This window comes from Pseudophryne corroboree, chromosome 4, assembly GCF_028390025.1.
Source record: "Pseudophryne corroboree isolate aPseCor3 chromosome 4, aPseCor3.hap2, whole genome shotgun sequence".
In the NCBI taxonomy this organism is placed as follows: domain Eukaryota; kingdom Metazoa; phylum Chordata; class Amphibia; order Anura; family Myobatrachidae; genus Pseudophryne; species Pseudophryne corroboree.
In genome coordinates this window covers 751,987,352-752,007,372 of record NC_086447.1, presented here as the reverse complement: position 1 = coordinate 752,007,372, position 20,021 = coordinate 751,987,352, and the positions used below count along the sequence as shown (strand labels likewise).

Genomic DNA, 20,021 nt, shown 5'->3' with positions numbered 1-20,021 from the left:
ATTAGTACCATGGGGATGTACCAAAGCTCCCAGTATGGGAGGGAGAGTGCGGAGGCTCCTACAACACTGCTTGACCAAACTTGAGGTTATCAGAGGCCAAAGTATCGAACTTGAAAAACTTGGCAAACGTGTTCAACCCAGACCAAGTAGCAGCTCGGCAAAGTTGTACAGCCGAGACACCCCGGGCAGCCGCCCAGGAAGAGCCCACTTTACGAGTAGAATGGGCCTTTACAGATTTTGGACACGGCAATCCTGCTGTAGAATATGCATGCTGGATGGTGAACCTGATCCAGCGTGAAATCGACTGCTTAGAAGCAGGACACCCAATTTTCTTGGGATCATAGAGGACTAACAAGGAGTCAGTCTTTCGATGATGAGCTGTCCTCTTCACATAAATCTTCAAAGCCCTCACAACATCCAAGGCCTTTGAAGCAATTGGGGAGTCAGTAGCCACTGGCACCACAATAGGCTGGTTGATATGGAAAGCCGATACAACCTTAGGCAGGAACTGTGGACGAGTCCTAAGTTCCGCCCTATCTTCATGGAAGATCAGATAGGGACTCTTACAAGATAAAGCCCCCAATTCCGACACGCGTCGAGCAGAAGCTAAGGCCAACAAAGTGACCGCCTTCCACGTGAGAAACTTGATGTCAGCCTCCAGCAGAGGCTCAAACCAAGCAGATTGTAGGAACTGCAGCACCATCGGCGCCACAAAGGGAGGCTGGATGTGTAGAACCCCTTTCAAAAAGGTCTGAACCTCAGGGAGGACAGCCAATTGTTTTTGGAAGAAGATGGACAAAGCAGAAATTTGGACCTTGATGGAGCCCAATCTCAGGCCCATATCCACACCTGCTTGCAAGAAAAGGAGCAAACGTCCAAGTTGAAACTCCACCACAGATTTTTTTTTGGATTCACACCAAGAAAAATATTTTTTCCAAATACGATGGTAATGTTTAGACATTACCCCCTTTCTAGCCTGTATCAGGGTAGGAATAATCTCACTCGGGATACCTTTCCGAGCTAAGATCTGGCGTTCAACCACCATGCCATCAAACGTAGCCGTGGTAAGTCTTGATAAGCGAACGGCCCCTGCAGTAGCAGATCCTCCCAAAGAGGTAAGGGCCTTGGATCCTCTAACAGAAGATCCAGATCCACGTACCAAGCCCTCCTTGGCCAGTCCAGAGCAATGAGAATTGACAGAACCTTGGTTCTTCTCACCAGCTGAAGAACCTTTGGTATCAGAGGAAGTAGAGGGAACACATACACTGACTTGAACACCCACGGTGTTACCAGTGCGTCCACCGCCACTGCCTGTGTGTCTCTTCACCTGGAACAGTACCTCCCCAGCTTCTTGTTGAGGCGGGAGGCCATCATGTCTATGTGAGGAACCCCCCACCAACCGGTTAACTCCTCGAACACCTCCGGCTGGAGGCCCCACTCTCCCGGATGGAGATTGCGGCGGCTGAGGAAGTCTGCTTCCCAGTTGTTTACTCCCGGAATGAAGATTGCCGACATCGTCACCGCGTGTCTTTCTGCCCAGAGGAAGATTCTTGACACCTCTGACATGGCAGCCCTGCTCTTCGTTCCGCCTTGTCGGTTTATGTAGGCCACCATGGTCACGTTGTCCGACTGCACCTGAAGAGCCCGATCCTGTAGAAGGTGTGCTGCTTGCAGAAGGGCGTTGTACACGGCCCTTAGCTCCAGGATGTTTATTGGGAGAAGGGATTCTTGATTCGACCACCTTCCCTGAAAGGTTTTCAACAGAGCGACTGCTCCCCAACCTCTTAGACTTGCATCTGTGGTTAAAAGGATCCAGTCCTGAATTCCGAACCTTCGGCCTTCCAGAAGGTGCGGAAGTTGTAGCCACCAGAGGAGTGAAATCCTGGCTTTCGGAGACAGGCGTATCATCTTGTGCATGTGTAGGTGAGAGCCCGACCACTGGTCCAATAGGTCCAGCTGAAAAGGTCGAGCATGAAACCTGCCGTACTGCAGAGCCTCGTAAGCGGCAACCATCTTCCCCAGAAGGCAGATGCATTGATGAACCGATACCCGGGTAGGCTTTAAGACATCCCGGACCATTGTTTGAATTACCAATGCTTTCTCCACCGGGAGAAAAACCCTCTGCACCTCCGTGTCGAGGATCATTCCCAGGAAAGACAGCCTCCTTGTCGGCTCCAGATGAGACTTTGGAAGGTTCAGGATCCAACCGTGCTTCCTGAGCAGCTGTGTCGTGAGTGCGATAGATCGTAAAAACCTGTCCTTGGACGACGCCTTGATCAGAAGATCGTCCAGATATGGAATTATGTTCACCCCCTGCTTGCGGAGGAGAACCATCATCTCCGCCATCACCTTGGTGAAGATCCTTGGTGCTGTGGAGAGGCCAAACGAACGCCTGGAACTGATAGTGATTGTCCAACAGTGCAAACCTGAGATATGCCTGATGCGGTGACCAAATGGGAATGTGGAGGTAAGCATCCTTGATGTCCAACGACACCAGGAACTCCCCCTCCGTGAGTCCTGAGATGACAGCTCTGAGATTCCATCTTGAATTTGAACTCCCTGAGATAAGGGTTCAAAGACTTTAAGTTTAGGATAGGCCGTACCGAACCATCCGGTTTTGGTACCACAAAAAGGTTTGAATAATAACCCTTGTACCACTGCTGAGGTGGAACTGGAACAATGACCTCTGACACCATCAATTTTCTGATGGCCTCCAGAAGAATTGTACTGTCCGCCAGCAGAGCTGGCAAGCCTGACTTGAAGAAACGGTGAGGCAGGGGATCTTGAAACTCCAGTCTGTACCCGCTGGGCACTATATCCAGGACCAAGGGGTCCAGGCCAGACGACACCCAGACATGGCTGAACTGCCGGAGTCTCGCCCCCACCTGACCTTCTTCCAGGCCTAGTTGTCCACCATCATGCGGAGGACTTAGGGGTATCAGAAGCGGGCTTCTGGGCTTGGGAACCTGCGGGAGCAGGTTTCTTTCCCTTGGCACGACCACCTCTGAAGAAGGTGTTCGAAGGCTTGTTCTTTCTAGACCTCGTGGGCCGAAAGAACTGTGACGTGGCTGGTGTAAAAGGCTTCTCCGTAGCCGGTGCAGCTGAGGGGAGAAAAGGAGACTTACCCGCAGTAGCCGTGGCAATCCACGCATCCAGCGCCTCCCCAAAGAGTGACTGACCTTTGTATGGTAGGCCCTCCACACACATCCTGGATTCCGCATCTGCAGACCAGTTGCGCAGCCAGAGACTCCTGCGAGCTGAGACGGACATGGAGGAGATCCCCGCAGCCATGGAACCCAGGTCTTTCATGGAATCCACCAGGAACCCTGCAGAATCCTGAATATTATGTAAAAATAAATTGTCACCTTTGTCCAGCGTAGTCGATTCCTCCTGCAGAGTGATTGACCACCTGGCAATAGCTTTAGCAATCCAAGCACAGGCTATAGTAGGCCGCAATATAGCCCCAGAAGCCGTGTAAACGGATTTCAGCGTAGCATCCACCTTCCGATCTGCCGGGTCCTTTAACGCGGTAGATCCCGGGACCGGTAATACCACCTGTTTGGACAGCCTGGAGACAGAGGCGTCGACTATCGGCGGAGACTCCCATCTCTTCCTATTCTCCTCAGGGAAGGGAAAAGCCACCAAGACTCTCTTGGGAATCTGGAATTTATTTTCCGGAGATTCCCATGCCTTTTCAAAGATAGCATTTAATTCTTTGGATGCCGGGAAGGTGAGGAGGGGCTTCTTATTATCCGTAAAGAAGGCCTCCTCCACCTGTTCCGGAGCTGTGTCCGAAATGTGTAAAACATCCCTAACAGCCTCAATCATCAACTGCACCCCCTTGGCAACTGATGCCGCCCCCCTCAACACATCTCCATCACCGTTTGCAGCGTCAGAGTCGGTGTCCGTGTCATCCTGCATAATTGCAAGTGCACGTTTGTGAGAATGTACCGCAGGGGACCCCGAGGAGGCAGTATCAGACCATACAACCATAGAGGACTGGAGGACCTGAGTGGCATGCTCGGTCCTAGCCACCCTATCAGAAATCTGAGAAATAGTCCCCCTCAGAGAGACTAACCATTCTGGCTCTCTAGCTGGGATCTGCGCTAACACAGTGCAATCCTGATTACATTGTATGGAGTCTTCCTGGGAAGACAAATCCTCTGCAGCATATGAAACATTGTCCCTAGACATGTTGCACACACACTTAAACACCCCACAGACACACAGGGTATTATGAAGACAGAGTTTCCCCCCAAGAATGGCAGAGAGACACAGAGATTGGAGCCAACCCACACACAGCGCTATCAAAGGTATAGGGAGTCCCTAACCAGCGCTGACTGTGTCCCTTAATAGGTGACACAGCCTGTATACAGCCTCCCCCCCATTCTACAACCCTCTTGGTACCGTACAGATAGCTGGAGATTGCTCTGGAGGGACCTGGTTCCACTTGTAGTAAGTGCAGGCAGGAGAAAATGGCGCTGAACGCTGCTGGGTCCGCTCTGAGAAGCTCCGCCCCTTCAATGTCTTCCCGCTCACCGAAAGATTATACTGGCCGGAGGAGTTGCGCTGGCCTGGATCCGCAGACCCCAACAGACTTCAGTGGACAGTGTAGAGTCCGGCGCTGGCCCAGGGCGCTCCTCCCAGTGCCGTACCGCGGTACCGCTGAGCCATCACGGAGCGCGGGTGAGACCACGCTCCCTACCCTAGGGCCGGCTTCTTCACACTGTCCCCCCACTTGTAAGGGGGGACAGTGACTCACTCGCCATCTTCAGTTCCCGAGGGGGTGGCGGCCAGCTGCCGGGGCGAGCGTGTCCCCTGCGGCGGGGCGCGATCAGACCCCTCTGAAGCCTAACGTTCAGTCAGCGGGAGCAGTGGCTCAAGACCCCGCAGAGCGGACACTGCTCCCCCTCCCCCCCTCAGTCCCTCGCTGCAGGGAGGCTGTCGCCAGCAGCCTCCCTGTAAAACAAAAAACTCAGAAAAGAAAGAAAATAAACTCTAAAGAAGCTCTGTAGAGCTCCCCTAGCTGTGATCGGCTCCTCCGGGCACATTTTCTAAACTGAGTCTGGTAGGAGGGACATAGAGGGAGGAGCCAGTCCACACTATTAAACTCTTAAAGTACAACAATTTCACCAATCTTGTATCCCTCTGCGCTAGAGAACTCTGATGAATGAGATTTCTTATCCCATAGAAGTGTTCACTTTATCCTGTGTATTTCCAATAGATGTTGAAAGGGCTCTATGGGATCAATAACCGATTTATCAGTAATGCTGCTCCCACAGGGATATCAATATAAAAATGTCATAAAAGGATCTCAATGCTGTATTCTCTACCAGTTATAACCACAACTATGTTGGTCAGGCCAATAGATGTTGAAAGGGCTCTATGGGATGAATAACCGATTTATCAGTAATGCTGTTCCCACAGGGATATCAATATAAAAATGTCATAAAAGGATCTCAATGCTGTATTCTCTACCAGTTATAACCACAACTATGTTGGTCAGGCTTTGTGGTCTGACAGGCTCTCCAGAACAGCATGGTTCTAATATGGACCCCAGCATCCTCTAGGACGTAAGAGAAAATGCTTTTTAGCTCCCATCTTCAAGTTCTAAAACCCCTCTCCCATCAACACACCTCCACATATCTGCCCCACATCACTTACACGTGGAGATACCTGTACCACATCACTTACACCTCCAGGTACCAGTCCCACATCATTTACACCTCCACATACCTGTCCCACATCACTTCCACTTCCACATACCTGTCCAACATCATTTACTCCTTCGCATCCCTGTTCCACATCATTTTACCCATTATTGAGCTTTTTAGGGAAATTCACCTGAATACTGACGTCTTCATTGGCCAAATTATGCTATTTAGCCCCTCCAAGTGCATGATCATTCAGTGGGAATGGAGCACGAGGGTCTGCACTGTGATGATGACATTTTTACCTTTTTCACCTACTCGGGATGAGCACAAAAACACAAATTTCCTCAGAAAAATCAAATTGAGTTTGCAGGTATCCCAACTCCTAATTGAATTGACCTAACTGAATTGACCCTGCGTGTGGCCCCCTACTTAGAAAATTGCTTAAAGAATAAATGAGCTGATCAAAGTTGTTGGGCCATTATTCAGCATGTCAGTAATTGCAGTTGGCATATATTAGGCTGTGTAGACGGTCATCTTTTGAATGCAATAGCAGTGCTCCATATGTACAGTCCCTCAGCTGAGTGATGGTGGGCTGCCACCAAGTGTGCGGTAACACTGTACAATGGTTGTGACGCACAGAGCTCAGGTGTGGGAGCAGGATCGCCATCTGAGTTGCCAGTTTAATACGGGCTACATACCCAATATTGGAGAAACAGACATACAGTAGCATCAGCAAATGGGGCAGTTGTATCAAAACTTGGAGAGAGATAATATGGAGAGAATACCAACCAATCAGTACCTGTCATATTTGCAAAATGACAGGAGTTGGAAAAATATGTAAGCTTTCAAAATATATTACAGGGTCAGAGGGGTCATTTGCAGAATACTCTAACATAGTGCATACTTCCCAACTGGTGGCACACGGAGGAGGGGGGGTTTCTGAGTACCCAGACTGATGGACCAAGTTTTTGTGTGTGTGTGGACAGAGGCACACAGGCATTATTACAGTGACTGTGGCATGCTGCTCCTTAGATTGAGAGCTCTGCTTATCAGAGCTCTCTGTGCTTTGCAGGCACTCGGCAGCGGCGATAGCTGAAAACATTTGGAAGATGTGGTAGCTGCGGGCACTCGGCAGCGGCGTGACCTGAGGGAACTCGTCAGTGGCACAGCAGTGGACACTTGGCTCGGCATTGGTAGGAGAGGCAGGTGCCGGCAGCGGCGTGGGCGGCAGACACCGGCATTGGGAGGCAAGCACCGGCAGCATCGGGAGAGGCAGTGTGTACAGTATGTGGATTCGGTATGATATACCGATGGACGGGATGCCGGCGGTCAGAATACTGACAGCGGCATCCTGACCATCAGAATACCGACAGCCCCCCAAAAAGTAACCTAACCCTCCTCTGCCCCTTACCCTTGTGGGTGCCTAGCCCTATCCATCCCTGGTGGTGCCTAACCATAACCCTTCCTTCCCCGACTAATCCCAACCCTCCCCGCTTGGTGCCTAACCCTAACCTCCCTTGTAAGTGCCTAACCCTAACCCCCCATCCCTGGTACCTAACCATACCCTTCCCTGCACCCTAACCCTCCTTCCAATGCCTAAACCTAATCTCCTACTCCCCGCAGTAGGATGCAAGAACGTCCCACCAAAAGAGCGTTCACGATTCCTGGCGTCTGTATTTTGATGTCGGGATCAAGATCTCCGTCGGGATTTTGATGCCGGCATTATCCCAGTCGGGATTCCAGCCTCTGTATATTATCCGCCGGGATCCCATCCGGCAGCAATGTAACTACATCCCCAGTATGTATATACTGTTATGTACAGTATGTGAGTACACTATATATATTTATAGTAAGATGTGGCAGTGTTCAGTGCCTAATCCTAACCCTCCACACTGGCTAATACTAATCCTCCCTGCTTGGTGCCTAACTCTAACCCCCCCTCCCCGGTACCTAACCATCCCCTTCCCGTCCCTGCACCCTAACCCCCCTTCCAATGCCTAAACCTAACCTCCCACTCCTCGCAGCAGGACGCGAGCGCGTCCCGTCTAAAGAGCGTTCGATATTCCTGGCGTTGGTATTTTGATGCCGGGCTCAAGATCTCCGTCGGGATTTTGATGCCGGCTTCATGCCGCCGGTCGGGATTCCGGCATCGGTATTTTGTCCGCCGGGATCCCGTCCGGCGGCATTGTAACTACATCCCCAGTATGTATATATTGTTTTGTACAGTATGTGAGTACACTGTATATATTTATAGTAGCTGTGGCACTGTTCAATTACTTTACTTTGTATACAGTATATGGGTATATATATATATATATTCACGACTGACTGCTTGGCCTCTGGAGAGGTAAGCCACAGGGGGCGGAGAGAGGATTAGTGATAGGCTGCGGGAATGGTGGGGTTAGGTCTATGCTGCGGGAGTTTGATTTACACACCCACGGGGTGGGTTAGGATTAGGCTGCTGGGAGGGTTGTTCTGTTTAGGCTGCGTGGGGGTGGTTAGGTTTAGGCTGCGTTAAGGGAGGGTTTGGGCAGTGTGGGTTGGTATTCTGACTGCCGGCATCCCAAACATCGCCATTTCAGCCCCAACTCATCTGGTAGCCCCCCTTTAGAGATCCTGCGTTTGCCAGTGCCAACTGTCCCGAAATTTGGAAGTTGAAAGGCCAGAACCGCGGTAAATAAACATGCAGTGTCTGTTCACGCTCCTGGAGCACTGGACATCCTCCCACAGTGATGAAAACGGGCCATGGAATTCCCACAAAGCCACACCTTATTTTGCTGAGGTTATGCTGGGAAGTACGATAGTGATACAGCTACTCGGCCACAGTAGATAATAGCCAACCTGGACACCAGTTACCTAGAGAATAAGTCTAACAGCAAGATCAGCCGGTGTGTAAATAAGCTTTGAGACTTTCATGACTACAGCACAATTTGGAAGGGTACTGTACAGTAGTTTGCATATATCTGGCTTCTAAAATTTTCAACAGTATACTTAGGGTTTTTTTTATTTGTTTTTTACTTTCTCTGCTCTTGACCTACTGTATATGGTCTTAAGTATCACACTGTGAATATTATTGAGGTGTCATCAGGTAATGCCCCTTAATAACATATACTCAAAATTGTCATTTGATTCTATAGTTTTATATTATTCAATTAATGTTAGCATCATCTGAACGTCTAACATTATTCACATCCTTTACAAATTAGTTATTACTGATGAGTAAAGTCTTTTTTAAATCACACTAATTACTATGTATATAGGAAAATGTAATCCATAAACAAAAAAAAAAAGACAAAGACAAAATTCATAAGAAACACCAACTGCAGTCATAACAGCATACATGTAATTGTTGTATGTAGCATTGGTCCTGTGCCTTGGGCAATTATATATGTTGCATATATTAATATACTAATTAATCCCTGCACCTTCTTATTAAAGAGCCAAATAGAAAAATATTATCTCATTGTAGAAGTTTTAATTTAGAAGAAAAATATTTTTTTATTCTGCAACTATAGACCAACCTGGAAAAAGTTGCATTATGTAATTACTACTATTTCACATGTGTTTATTTGATAGAAAGCTAATATTTGATGATATACTAATAAATGTAATTGTGCCTACAATGTTGTTAAAACAGATTTTTAAGGAGGCAAACACTGGGCGGATTTAATCACACTGCTCCATACAGTATTTAGCAATAGAAACATTCAAGGAATAAGATTTCAGTACTAATAAACATACTGTAGTCTGAAAAAGTTGGACATAAACAAGGAATATATTATCATTTCCCACACTAGAGCTTTAGCTGAAATATACTTTGTCTATTTAAACTTTAGCTTATTTGAACCTTATCACATAAGGGCAAATATGTACAATCACTAATACTTATTTCTAATAAGAAAAAGTAAAAACCTAGGGCACATTATTGCTTATGTTTAGAGTAAAGCAAAACGGCAAACATTTACAAAACAGGATAAACCAAACGGAGTATAAATATTACATTTACAATTATATCCTTACATCGTGAATTTCACAGCAATGCGTTATATAGTTACAGGAAATCTCAAGTTTTGAATTGTTAACTTTAAATGGAAACACAGGTAAGTGACTAGCAACAGGGTTTCTGGCTAAGGTGGATCTGTGTATTTATCTTTTTCACTGTAAGTAATATAGTTGTGTAAGCAGCATTTTTGTTTTTTTTTTATTAAAAAAAAAAATCTGCAGACAAATAATAATGAGACACAAGTTTGAAAATGTACTTTAGGAGGATACAGGTTACCAGAAAAAATAGTGTTTTGAATAATCTTTGTAGGTGTCCTTTGTAATACAGACAAATCTGTTGTCTTTTTATTGGGTTGAATACTTTTGCAAACCCTGTATTTATGCAACCAAATTAAAACGGTATATATCCTTATATAGAAAATAATGGAGTGCCGTATCTGGGACATGAATGTGTAGGGGCGTCCTACCACCCATTATATAGTACACTTAGAACATGGATCCAATGCGTTTCATGGTTGGTTGGGTGGAGATCATGGGAGAAATATGAATGGGAAATTGCAAGTAACCTAACTGAACTACCTACAAGTACAAGCAGAGGAATTATGACACTTTTGGGTAAGACCACATCTAAACTATCACTGCCTGACCACCACAACCATTAAGCTGGGTACATACCTGGCTGATCTGCTGGCCTATCTGCATACACATTTACCAAATGTCTGCCTTATATCACAACTGGGTGGGCATTTCAATGTGCCCGCCCAGTTGAGACGTCAGTCACTGGCGGTCCATGCAGCAAGTGTACAGGTGGTCGGCAGACTGTCCATACACACAGCCAGATACACACGGCTGTGCAGCAGGGGGGCCAACATATGTCTGTGAACTACATAGTTCACAGACTTATAGGGGGTATACACCTGCCGACGGGCTCGCAATTTATTACTCGGTGTGTACCCAGCGTTAGTTATTTGCAATTTCCAATTCATATATCATCCAAACCTCCTACTGTTTTTAGTACTTTATTTTCTTTCAACTATCACTTAATGTGTAAAGAACATTTAAACAATTATCTTCCTAATAATATTATTTCCATCTTGCCTACGCAAACATAAAATGTCAAATGTTCATAGCAGTTACCAACCAACAATACAGAATGTTTCATTTTTCTGCAGTGAAAAGGGGTGTGGCTTATCAGGGAAGAGGTTTGGTTTCATCCAAACTGGGTGTGGTTTTTATGAGACATGATTGTGATTGGAGGAGGTTTGGATGGTATTTGGTCTTATACAAGGTGTGGTTTCATTTGCTACAATCATTTTATGTTTCTAGTCAAATATATTTTTTATCTATAGAATTATTGCAAAATAAACAAAGTTCCCAATCTAAAGGATTTGAAACAATTTGACTCAACAATGCACCATTCTAAGTTAATGATGAATCTCTATGTAGCTTTTTAGGACAATATAATCCATGTTTGTTTACTGAACCTCACACTGAGTGATGTGTATAACTAGTACTAACAGACAAAAAATATAACAATTATTTGCACATGCCTCTTACCAGTTTTATTATGCAAATACTGTTGCAATATAGTTCTCATATATAAATAATAATAAAAATGCAAACACCTGAATACCACAGTATTTACATCTCTGGTCCGATAAGACTGTAGGTGCCCTGCAGGTAAGAGGTGGTACTGCAGCAGCTGTGCTTTGTATTTGTAGCAATCAGGAGCTCTCTCCCGTTAAATGCCTACACACTCTTACACCAACCAGTAAAAACAGCAGCCATTCAGACACACATATGCAGCTGCCTATATATAAATGTGCATTTAAATACTATGCCCATTAGAAATAAATTATATTTGCAATGATAAAAATCCTTTCAACTTTTTTGGACACTACTGGTTTTAATTCTTTCATCTAGGCTTAAAATGAATAGACAATGTGACATCTTCCACCGAAGTAGCAATGCTATCTATAGACACATTAACAACACACAAACACTTGTGTTAACTTCAGGTATCCAGTGTGACGTGTAGCAGGAGCCCAAAATTGTCATTTGTTATGTCTAATACTGCTGCTTCAACTCACAGTTCATTAATAATACAGCAATACACATGTTCCTTAATTACAGTTCAACATAATGCATGACTTTTATTTTATTTTGGATGGACTAAATTAGCCATTGTTTCACGCAAAACACAAAAGATGAATGAGGCGAATAAAATAAAGAAACAGATTACTGACTGCAAATAATGAATGTTTACAGCACATCGCAGCATTGCTTGAAGATGGGAAAGTAGACAGTAGATGGAATCAGAAAGTTGCATCTCCTTATTGCCATGCCATGTAGTTACAAAATGGCTGGCTTTCAAGTTTCAGCTGTCAGACAATTGGTTTATTACAACCAGAATGTACCAAAAAACTAAAGATAAGTGGTAAAGTCATTATTTAACTCTTTTGGTGATGTGCCAATACTGATAAATGTAATAACTTTAGTTAAAATACCACAGTTTATCCACTGATGTAACAAGACAATGCCAAGTGGTTTTTACATGTAGACAGGTCTATTACTGTTATAGAAAGTAGACAACTGAATATTTCAGTCACCCCATACCAGACAATGGCGACCATTACAGTGCAGCTGAACCTCTTGGCCCCCCTATAGAGATATTTCATAGGGCCATTCCCCAGGCGCATGGAGCTTTGGCAAACAGCCCGCGGGGTGTGCACAACCTGGGGGCAGTGTGACTGTGTAGACCAATAGAAAGATACTGATCCGTGTAGTTATGCACTTCGTACCTGCTATCCCCTACCTCATGGGACCAAAGCATGTAAGTCAGGTCTATCGTCCAATAGCTACTTGAAATTTTGATAAATTGAAGGGCAATGTCACAAAACATTCATGCATTGCAGGTTTAGGAGCCCTAGAATTTATGCTAGATATTTCCTTTCTGAAGGAAGAACAGTAAATTACTCTAAATGCACAGTGACATCAATATTCGCTATGTACAATGAAACATTCAGTTTAGTTGATTGAAGGAATGATAAGGGGTACTGGAAGAATTTCTTAAGAGTGTTGCTTTAATAAAAAGTATAATTTTTCGTATCAATAAACTTTGTTTCAGTTGCTATATTAGTTATGCAGGACAATGCACTACAATGAATTAGATGTGTATATATATTTTATATGTTTACAAAAATAAGCATTGCTGTGCGTATGTCCTTCACTAAATCCCTGAATTACTGTCAGCTTTCATGACTCATAGAAACTAGTCCTAGTTTTCCTCATATAGTTTTGCTCTCTGTACATGTACATGCATAATAAATTAACGTTTTACTCTACAAAACATGGCTGGTCTTGGGACTGACTTTTGGATGTATACTCATTGACTTGGTTGATCCCATATTATGAGGTCTTTTGATTAAACTGTAAATACATTATCTCCACATCCAGTGTACACTTCAGAATTATTTATGTTGTATTGTCATTGAAAAGCATTTGTGCAAAATATGCCTTTTTTTTAAAGAAACCAGTGTCCATAACTGAATTATATACGACTTTTGTTTACATAGAGATCAGCGCCTACTATGTAACTATGTATACAAAAATACTGTACCAGGCAAATTCCAATTTAGCTAGAGGAGACACCAAAGTACCTTCAGCTGTAACCATTTAACCTGTGGGTTAAGAATGAACCATTATAGGACTGAATGATTACCCTATTGCATTGAATACCATTGCTGAGCACCCTCCAACACAAAGTACACAAGCCAATACACTCTGAAGCCAATGTCGTGTCACATGACTACATCAGTGACACAGAGAACAGTTTGGTACTGTCTCTGAAAATCTACCCTTTATCTACTTTAATTTAAGAAAGAGATTTGTTCATTGTATAAAAATTTCTTTCCAATGTTCTGTCTGTAGCATAAAATAAGAATGTGATCTATTCCTTTCAAAAGTTCCTATGTCAGCCTGTGTCCTTTTAGATGTGCATCGTAGTCCGTCGGGCTCATCCAAGGGTTTTTATTTTTCTCCATGTGAACAAGGATTTCAGCTATATGATCCCTTGATATTCATCATAATTGATCCCTGGTAATGAATCGTTTCCATTCTTCTGCAATCTCAAGTCATAAATTACATTAGTCCTCCACCAAATAACTTAATAAAGAAGGATTTGTAGCAGACATGATTTGGGCTGGCTCTGGGCCAGTTAGCAGCCTTTAACCTAAAACCCTGGTCACTGTTTAATAGGACAAATTATGAATCTCGAACAGTAGAAACAAAAAACTGGAGGAATTTTCCCCAATGTAATAGAAGGGAGAAAATTAGGAAGTCAGAAATTCCCCTGAACAGAGACCAGGACATAACGACCTCCGGGTGTGCCTTTGCTTCCTAACGAGGGTCTTGTCTTTGTATTGCACCAAAAAGTAGGATGAAGTCTCTCTGACATGTCTGCACGATGGATCAGATGCCGCCTCTGCACATGGGCAAGTTCACAAACGTGAAAACATTGAATTCTGTAAGGATGGAAATACAGAGGAAGATGCCATACAGGAAAAGGCAGGTCACCCCCAGCTTCTTGTCCAGTTTCCACTTGTTTAGGTGAACACCACAGACCTATACCAACAAATAACCAGAAAGTAGTCAGCTTTATAGTCATTCCATGTGACACAAAATAGACACACCTGTAACAGTAAATCACGTCTGTCTTAGGATGGGAGAGTTGTTCATTTACATTCTGATGTACAAGAGGGGAACTCTATGGCACAACCTGGAGCCTTAGCATCATCAAAGGTAGAAGAAAAACTGCAGGTGCACACCCCAGGCACCAAACAGTACTAATAATAATATTGTTATTAGCAGTATCATTGTTATTAGCAGTGCTTGGTGCCTACCTTCAATATTTCTACTTTCTGTGTGGAACTACAAATCTCAGCATGGTAGCACCTCTCATTACGTTTGGAATTAGGGTGTGCATTCTAGCCTCCCAATCACCAAATATAGTAATTGCTGGTTCCTTTGCTAATTTAACATAGCAATCAGTTTCATCAAACACTATTTATAATAAAAGCATTAAATGTTTATGAGACTGTATAGATCAGTGTAATGTTCTCCTAGTAACATTATCTGGTATCAAGAGGCAGGGAGTCTACAAGGAACACTACTAAAACTCTATCGTCTCATTTTTAGGGAAACGGTACAGATGGATAAGGAATGCTTTACAGTTTAACACTTGTGTCATTGCTGGCAATGCACTATGCTTGGTAACCGGTGTCTGATCATACTGTTTATCTATAAGGAACCCTCGCTGTTTGTGAAATATTTCAAAGAATGGTACTAGGGAATTACTGCAGTTTAACCTGAACATACCGTTTTTAAGTGTTTAAGTCTATATTGTGGGCAGTCCTCTGATAGGCCCTTAATGTGGGATTACTGTAACCAGGTATGGCTAATCTACCAACTGTGGATGGTCCCGGCATGGCCCTGACTTTCAATGTTACATCTCCAACCCCATATCCACTGTTACTGTTCCCATGTCTCTGTATTCCCACTTAGACACACTGAGCAGGTGTGAGTGTGCCATCATGAGTACTGTAGTGGACCAGGTGGCTTCCAATAAATGAAGCACAGCTTTATGATGGCATCCTTCATCATATACTTTGTGATTTGATCTAATAAAGTGAACTATTTATTATTCAACATATGCACAACTAAAAAGCCACCATTGCCATCTTCATAACTACCTAAAGATAAAGTACCATGGTGCAGGATTAGACCTGCTCAAATACATAGATCATAGGCAAGCAAATAGCCACTACGTACCGTAACAAACAAGGAAGCCAGAAGCAAAGCCACAGAGTATATGAGGCCCCTGCTGTTTAGCTGGATCTGTAACACAAGAAAAGTATTATATTATTTCCGCCCAAAAAAATAACTTGATTGATTGATACAATATGGCTCAACAAAAATTACAATCCTTTGGCTTCTAATGAATATATGTCTTTGATATATGCATTTTATAATGTTTTATGGCTATATTCTGAAACTGCAAATGCAAAAATAATCATTAAAAAAGTAAAAAAAAAACCTGTATCTGATCAAAAGCAATTAAAAAAAAAAAAATCTCTGATGGTCTAAATGGAGAATATTACAAGTTATAGAAAGATGACCTATTGCGATCATTGCCAAATTTGTTTCAAAATTTGCATGCAGAAAATTAATCTTTTCTTAATACGTTCTCATCCTGAAAACCAGATAGGAATACACAATTGCTTGCTTCCTACTGTCCTATCTCCCTTCTAATCCAAGATTTTAAATTAATGTTAAATCACTTGAAGCGATTGTTACCGTCCTTAGACATGTAACAATTGGGCTTTACCCATGGCAGGCATTCAGTTAAAGGGGTTAGAACGGCACTGGCGGCTGTTCTGGCATCCTTGGGCCAGTGTGACTCACAAAATGTTATCTTAAGTTTAGACGTTGAAAAGGCCTTTGATAAGATTCTATAACCTACTTTATATAATGTCTTGGCAATTAGGGACTTTGGTTCCTCTTTTATGCATTTTGTTAAATTCATTTATAGTTCCTCAATGACTTTGCTGATTGTTAATGATTTACAGACTGACCCCTTACCTCTTTTTAGGGGTACCTGACAAACGTTGTCTTCTCTCCCCATTACTTTTCATCTTTGCTTTGGACTCCCTTATTAAATACTTTAAAATTGGCAACAGTTCCAGTGTATTCAGATAGAATGGTTGGAAGATAAGATAACTACGTTCACTCATGATTTACTTTTATATTTAGGTAATCCAGCTGTGAGTTTATTGCCTCTCCTAGAAATAATTGCTTGTTTTGGTGGAATTTCTGATTTTGCTATTATTATTGGAAACTTGTCCGCTCATTCTTTGGTTCGGCAGTTAGAATCCAGTCCGGTGTTAGAATCCAGTCCGGTGTTAGAATCCAGTCCGGTGTTTAGAATCCAGTCCGGTGTTTAAAAAAAAAAAAAAAAGTCTTGTTTTGTTTAGCAAAAATTTAGTTCTGCCTTGTCTAGTCCTGCCTTGTCTAGTCCTGCCTTGTCTAGTCCTGCCTTGTCTAGTCTTGCCTTGTCTAGTCTTGTCTAGTTTTAAATCCTCCTATGTCTACTATGCATCTCTCGCAGCCCTGAACTCTGTTTTCAGTGCTTTGAGACCAGAGCGACTAGAAGTTTTGCAGCAATCCCTAAAGCAACGGCAAATCCTTCTGACTAAAATCTTGCTCATCTTGCCAGAAGTCGTTGAGAGTACACCTATCTCTAAAGAGACTCTTGTTCACAGTATGGCGACAAGAGAATCCTCTGGTTTAATTGAAGAGAAAAGGTTTAAAAGTTTTCTGCAGCCCAGGCTCTCAGAAGAGGAGCGTCTGCGTCGCATAAACTTAAACTTATGCCTATATTGTGGGGGTTTAGGCCACTATCTGCAGACCTGTGAGTTGCGCAAGCCAAAGTGTGGTGACGAGTCTTGCCCTCTGGCCAAGTTGAGTCAGGATACAAGACCTATTCCTGTCTCTACTGTGGCAGAGGTACTTGTCACACAACCCACACTAAAAAGCTCTCTGTCCTATAATTGGGGTCCTTGGGCAAGGGAGCCCCATTATAGATTTAGGAATCAAAAGAGAATGTTTCTCTCCTCTCTTGAGGTTCCTGTTGAAGCAGAGTTGCAAGCCCCTGGAGTGGTGCCCGATGCCCAGGTTCCTGGAGTGGTGCCGGATGCCCAGGGTCCTGGAGTGGTGCCCGTTGCCCAGGGTCCTGGAGTGGTGCCCGTTGCCCAGGTTCCTGGAGTGGTGCCCGTTGCCCAGGTTCCTGGAGTGGTGCCCGTTGCCCAGGTTCCTGGAGTGGTGCCCGTTGCCCAGGTTCCTGGAGTGGTGCCCGTTGCCCAGGGTCCTGGTGAGGTGCCCGATGCTCAGGATCTTGGAGCGGTACCCGATGCCCAGAGTGCTGGAGCGGTACCCGATGCCCAGAGTGCTGGAGCGGTACCCGATGCCCAGAGTGCTGGTGCGGTACCCGATGCTCTAGCTTATAGAGGGACATCAAATATTTTAGCTCAGGTTTCCATACCAGAAGGGGTCTCAGAAGCTGTTACTCCAGGTAGGGACTTGAAGAGCGCAACCCCAGAAAGGGTATCTGAAACCATAGTTCTTGAAGGGAACTCGAGAAGCAAAACCCCAGAAGGGATCTTTGAAGTAATATCCCCAAGTGGGGTCTCGAGAGACGCAACCTCTAAGAAGGGTCTAGAGGTCGCTTCCCCAGGAAAGAACTTAAGAGGTGTAGCATTAGTGGAGGTGCTGAAGGTTATAGCTTCAGCAAAAGTTCCGGAAGTCATAGTCCCGGGAGAAGTTTCGATAATTATCGACTCAGAGAGGGAGGCCGATGGCTCGGTCCCAGTAAAAGAATCGGAGGCCACTACCCCAGCGGGGTTCCCGGAGGCCACTGCCCCAGCGGGGTTCCCGGAGGCCACTGCCCCAGCGGGGTTCCCGGAGGCCACTGCCCCGGGTGGGGTTCAGAAAGCCACTGCCCCGGGTGGGGTTCAGAAAGTCACTGCCCCGGGTGGGGTTCAGAAAGTCACTGCCCCGGGTGGGGTTCAGAAAGCCACTGCCCCAGGTGGGGTTCAGAGAGTCTCAGCCTCGAGTAAGGTCAATAGTGACCAGGTCCTAGCAAAGCACTCCAGTCAGCCAGATGGGAAGGAAACAGATCCTGACTCTGATATCTCAACATCCATAATCTTTGATGGGGACTTAGCCCATTTTTTGGCGCTTTACAAACACTATTACATTATTATGTTGTCTAGACCATTTCTGGGCATCACTTCAGAGAACCTTGTGCTTTATCTGATTTATTCTTTTAGAGGAGAGCCTTTTGAGTGGGCGACCAGCCTAATGAAAGCTGAAGATCCCATTCTTCAGGATCCCCCAGCATTCAGTGATGCAATTATTAAAAGATATGGTTCCAAAGAAATTGGTTCAGGTTCCTCTAAGTCACCCGTCTTGTCTGCTGAGAGTCTACCAAATACTGTAAACTCGGCACAAGAGTCCCAGCCCGTTGTTTTGACTGCAGGATGTGCTTTTCTGACTTCTTCTTCTTCTAATAATAGTACTTTGCCAGAAAGTTCAGCTCCCAAGGGTAAGAAACCTGTCTCTGATTTGAACGCAGCCTTGCTGGGTGGTACCATCAGTTCAGACAATGTTTGGGGAATTACCTTGGTCAGACCTAAAGAACTCTGTAAAAAGAAGAAAAAGAAATAATGTTTGACTCTTGCCTTGATATTAAAAAAAAAAGATTTTTTTTCTCTCCTTATCTTGTGTCCAGTGGCCACCGTCAGGGAGAGGGCACTGTTACAAGCTGTGGTTGCAGCTTGTTTCTGTTTTCGTGTCTGTTAGACCAGTGTGTAAGGTTTTTTTTTTTGTGTATCCCTTGTTTTGGATAGTCTGTATTTTGGGGTCCTTTGACCCCTCCTCAAGGGGGGGGGTAATGTTATGAGCCACGGCTGTGGCTCATTTCCATTTTGGTTATGTATTTTATGTTATACTTCTGTTCATGTTCCCCGTGGGTGTCATGGGGTGCTCGGAGCTCACCCTTAAGGAGGGGATACTGTTATGAACCACAGGTAGTGGTTCATTCCTATTTTATGTTTATAAGTTGTCTTGCATGCCAGGATTTCCTGTTGCTCTGTTTTAGAATACTCTTGTCTGCTGCCGCTGGTGAGTCTGTGTAATTGCAGCTTGTTCCCATGTGTTCAGCCTCACCTGGCTGCTAATTGCATCTTGTCAGTTTGGAGTCATGCAACAGGGCAGCTGCATGAGATTATTAATTAGGCCTCTCTGTTATATGCTGGCTGACTGCAATTCACAGAGGCTGGTGATATTTCTGGGTATCCGGTCTGCTTGAGTTCTGAGCTTGGTTCCTGCTAGTTCCTGAGCTTCCTGTGTCGATTCCTGAGTCAGTCCCTGTGTCAATTCCTATGTCTGATCCCGTGTCCTGCCGTGAGGCATTCCTGTCCTGAGGTCCAGTGCCTTTGCCTGTGCCTGGTCAAGTTTCTGGCTTCTTGGTGTCCACCGGTCTTTCGTTTGGGATTCTGCCTGTCCTCCAGTTCTAAGAGTCTGTGTCAGCAGCATTGGGAGTTCCTATCCGTTTGCCAGTATTCGTACCGGTTCCGTGAGTAGCGGCTCTGCCGCGTCCGTCGGCCTAGGCCGCTGTATTCCATTATTATTTCTGTCACTGGTGTTTTGCAGAGGGTTCTGCTTATGCTGTCACCGCCGGTACACAAAAGTATTGTGTGGGCGTGTGGTCAGCATTTCCTTTGTTGTTCTTTTCCTTTGGCGGCAAAC

At 44.6% G+C, this 20,021-nt stretch overlaps 1 protein-coding gene across 1 annotated transcript in view; it reads right to left on the bottom strand.

Annotated features, from left to right (window-relative positions):
- Positions 1-9,277: 9,277 nt before the first annotated feature.
- Positions 9,278-20,021, bottom strand: part of SLC24A3 (solute carrier family 24 member 3) — a 658,328-nt gene continuing 647,584 nt past the window's right edge. Inside the window, exons 16-17 of the mRNA XM_063918163.1 lie at positions 15,486-15,551; positions 9,278-14,279 (exon numbers count right to left, since the gene is read on the bottom strand). Coding sequence (XP_063774233.1) covers positions 14,127-14,279; positions 15,486-15,551 — 219 coding nt within the window. The 3' untranslated portion in view covers positions 9,278-14,126. The remainder of the gene's footprint in view (positions 14,280-15,485; positions 15,552-20,021) is intronic.